The sequence below is a fragment of the Lygodium microphyllum genome, chromosome 18, assembly GCF_053477565.2.
Source record: "Lygodium microphyllum isolate KBCC chromosome 18, Lygodium_microphyllum_v1.1.10, whole genome shotgun sequence".
NCBI classification, from domain to species: Eukaryota; Viridiplantae; Streptophyta; class Polypodiopsida; order Schizaeales; family Lygodiaceae; genus Lygodium; species Lygodium microphyllum.
Window position 1 is genome coordinate 68,307,483 of NC_141152.1, and position 4,090 is coordinate 68,311,572.

At 40.9% G+C, this 4,090-nt stretch overlaps 1 protein-coding gene across 1 annotated transcript; it reads left to right on the plus strand.

The window, feature by feature from the left end:
- Positions 1-298: 298 nt before the first annotated feature.
- LOC148020991 (uncharacterized) lies at positions 299-1,735 on the plus strand. Its single transcript, XM_087699491.1, has 2 exons — positions 299-416; positions 707-1,735. Exon 2 carries the CDS (start codon positions 854-856, stop codon positions 1,568-1,570), a length of 717 nt encoding a protein of 238 aa, XP_087555617.1. The 5' UTR covers positions 299-416; positions 707-853; the 3' UTR covers positions 1,571-1,735.
- The last annotated feature ends 2,355 nt before the right edge of the window (positions 1,736-4,090 follow it).

Genomic DNA, 4,090 nt, shown 5'->3' on the forward strand with positions numbered 1-4,090 from the left:
TCATGCCTTAAGATGAAGTGTAAGTTTTGAAAGATAATAGTTGTGAAGTTTGAACCCGGCATATGAAAAATCGTTTACTTTGGAAAGTTACCCTTATTTTAGACTCTTGTTAGATATTTGCGCTGCCCGAAACGTGCACTTTAAGGTTTGAATTCAAGCACCCGTCAACAAGCCACCTTTCCACACGCTAAGCAACTTGTCTACGAGTCTACGATCCCATTGGCACACATCCCTTATTTTGATTGGTTGAAAAAAAGAAGAAGGTCTTTCCTGAATCGTTAGTGTGATCCTACGTCAACGCTGTAACTTTGGAGGAGCTTCCAGAATGCAGTTTCTAAAGGAACTCGTCCCTCAAGACGAGAACCGAATGACTACTGGCTTTCGCGTTGCTTCGTCGTATGGCCTCGCTCTGATCGGTAAGAAGTGTCCGCTGCAACACAACTTTGCACCTCATAATCTTCACGACACGTCTTCTGTCCTTATATGTAAGGGTGGAGTTGCAACACAAAGTTCGCATCACATATACGATTTACAGCAGTTTCATGGGTTGTTAATTACAACCAGGTAGCGAGCAAATCAGAAATTTAATCTGGTTCACATACTGCTCCCGCAAGCATCCACACAAATATTAGTCCACCAGATCACTAGCTCTTACAGGAGTAGATCTATTGATAGGGCAGCTGCTGATGTAACGATGTCCCTGCAGGCGACGCCGTTCCAGAGCTTGGATAGTCTATTCGAGCGTTTATGGTATTTTGAATCCGTGCTGGTCAATGGCGGCCGCCGTAGAGCTAACGGCATAGCGAGTTGCAGTAACGGCTCATTGATTGCCGGAACATCAATATGGCCCCACATGGCTGAGTGCCCTGAGTGCGCCCCTGATTGCCCGGCTGAATCAGATTCAGCTTATTGCGGCTATGTGCAGCAGCAGTCGGCGGTGGGCGACGTCGGGACATCAGCCCACGCGGATGATCATGATCAGCAGATGGTACGCGCGCAGCAGGAAGTCGTGCAGGAGATGCGGACCTATATGGCGCGCCTTCACCTGTATCACTCTTATCGTGCAGATCACGATTGCTCGTGCGGCCATGATATTAATGTTATGTCTCATTATGATCTAGCTGATGATCGACAGCGTCCGCAGCCGGTAATATGTGTGAGCTTGGGAGGGGGCGGCGGTGTGGTCGTGGACGACCAGCGGCTGAAGCGACTGAAGGCCGTCACGTACGAAGATGTCATTAGAGCAGATCAGGCAGCATCGACCAAGTGTGGCAATCATCAGGATGTCGATGATTACGATCAGCTAGATGAGCTCCTGGCACTGGCCTTCGACATGTACGACATAAACCGAGATGGCTTCATCTCTGCCTCTGAGCTCGCACATGTCCTCATTGAATTGGGTCTCCTCTCCTTCACTCCCACCACCCGTAATGATCCTGATTGTCATGAGCAAGACGCCCATGATATTCTGGAGACTCTGTGCCAGACTTTCATCGAGCGCGTCGATGCAGATGGCAACGGTCTTGTGGACCTTGATGAATTCAAAGCCATGATCTCAAAGCGCAGGTAATTTAGACAAGTGTGGGTTTGCGGACTTTGATGATCTCAAAGCCATGATGTCAATGTGTGGTCAACGTAGAGAAGTACTAGAGGAATGAGAAAATAGGCAATCATGTCTTTACTAAATTTTCCCACTATGGAAGTTGGAACCTTGGGAGGCCACTTTCTTTTAATTCTATTTGGGTGTAATCGTAGTTTTTCTGGTTTTCGTTATTGTTGTTGATATATCGCCCAAATGGGCCCAAAGACCACCTTTCCGCATCTCGTGCCAAATTTGAAACAAATAGGAATAATGGGTAACTTTTGCCAATATAACAAGAGTTACAAAATACAAATTGCTTTTGGTGCATTTCAAAAAGAAACTACAAGAAAGTCCCCAATGATTAACACATGTTTTACTTGTCTCATATGACAATGAGAGAAAATCATCATTCCCATACATTATTTCACATCTCTCATAACAAGGGTTATACTACACCTAGTAAGGGTATTTTCCCACCATGAGTTTCAAAGCAAACCTAAAACAAAGATGAACATCATAGAAAGGAACACCGCACAGATTGCTTCGCCTTCCCAAGAGAAAAACAAACTAGGTTCTAGCCTAAATGAACAATGTAGTTCTCAAACTTTGCAAAACCCACAAACGCCCCTAATAATTTTGTCATATTGTGCCTAGCCCATTGTGTGAAGGGACTAAATGTCAATCATGTTATTTACAAATCCACAATGGGAAAACCCTCCAAACTCTTTAATGAGGGTTTTGCAACACCTAGCCCTAACTCTACTCTGTGGGAGTCTTGCAAATAAAGTGAACATGGTGCCACATCATGACATGTTTTGCCTCCTACATAGAACTAAAATTGTTGTTATCATGACTCTGAAAGTCTAGCCAAGTCTACATGTGATACTACCTTGAGTCTCCCATATGCGAATGAGAACGCGAATGAAGGCACCCTTTTTATAGATTTTTACAAGGCAAAAATGGCATTTTACATATTTTTATATATTATTTTGAGATTTTGCTTGGTGGCTCCCAACTAGCAGCCTATTGAAGCTCCATTTTTCAAACTGAACCTAAAAGGATGCTCACAATTTATTATAAAACTTTCTTGAATTAATTCAAAGACAACAAATGCAACAAAATATTTTCTTAACATGCACCTTCCAACTATTGAAAAACATATATAAGAGAAAACTAAGAAATTTGTTCTTTTCAAATCAAACTTTCCATAACACACACACACTCTCTCTCTCTCAGCAATGGCCAAGCTTGATCTAGGGGGAGCACGCATCATGGAAAATTGTTCTCCCCTTGCAAGAGAAAATGCCACATAGCTGAATATTAAATGCAATTTAAACACATCTTTATACACGTTAATAATTCTTGTAAATGAATATAGAAACACATTTTTAAATGCGATTATGATAAAAATTTTGAAAATATTTTCCAATCCACTAAAAGTTCTCAATTTTACTTTTGTCCCACTTTTTTATATTTTATAACCTTAAGTCAAAACTTATAAAAGAAGACCATGTTCAAGTCAAGAAAGTAAAATTTATATTGGTTAATTCAAATACAAACTAGAACAACATGAATCACAAATGTAAACTAAAACTAAAATAATTGCAGGCTTTGAAAACTATTCAAGTTTTAGTAAACTTTATGACCTCCATTTGTGTTCAAATTTCCTTCACTATGGGATCCCAACCAATGTTACTTGCTCTTGGATGGTTATCCCCTAACTAGAAAGATGAATACTATGATATTTCTCAATGTAAAGAACAATACAAAATTCCCTTAAAAATGTACCACCACCTTGCATGGCATCAATCCACATGCTTCATTTTTATTGTAGTGTGATCACATAATTATACATTCTCACTGCTTGGGACAAGACACGTATACACTAGGTTGCGAAAGCACACTTTTAAGGTACTATAATCTTCTTCAACTACTAGAATACATTGGTGCACTTGCACTCTGGAGTTTAGGATTTAGGGTTCTATAAGACCCTAAACCCTATATCCTAAACCAAGAATATTTAAATCCTAGGTGTAAATTTTTATGTTCTGTGGCCTAGATCTCCTATCCAAATCCTAGTTACATCTAAACCCTCGACTCACATTGTCTTTAGGTACTCCCATTAGATACATACTATTGCTTGTTTGAGAGGTGGCCCAAGGGGGAAGAGCTTGGCAGCAACAACGGTGCAGCAACAAGTCCATGCCCTACACCTACATAGGTAGGGAAAACCCTAGTGTGTTTTCTTTTTCTTGGGCAGGGGCTAATGACCATCGACCACCCCCCACCCTTTTTTCCTCCTCTTCTTCTTCTTTCTCAAAGGAATATGAGTTTAGTGCATGTCCCATTATTGAGATCTGATAGGGCCCAACATTTTGGTTATGCCTCTAAAAGAAGGGTAAAACCAACTAATGAAGTTTCTTGATTCTCACCATGCATAGGATTAGGAGATTTTTTCATAAATATGAGATAGATCTGTGAGAGGAATCAATCTCTTGCTTGTGTGAA

Excerpts from the sequence above, each read along its gene's own strand:
- LOC148020991 (XM_087699491.1), top strand. The coding sequence starts at position 854 with ATGGCTGAGTGCCCTGAGTGCGCCCCTGATTGCCCGGCTGAATCAGAT.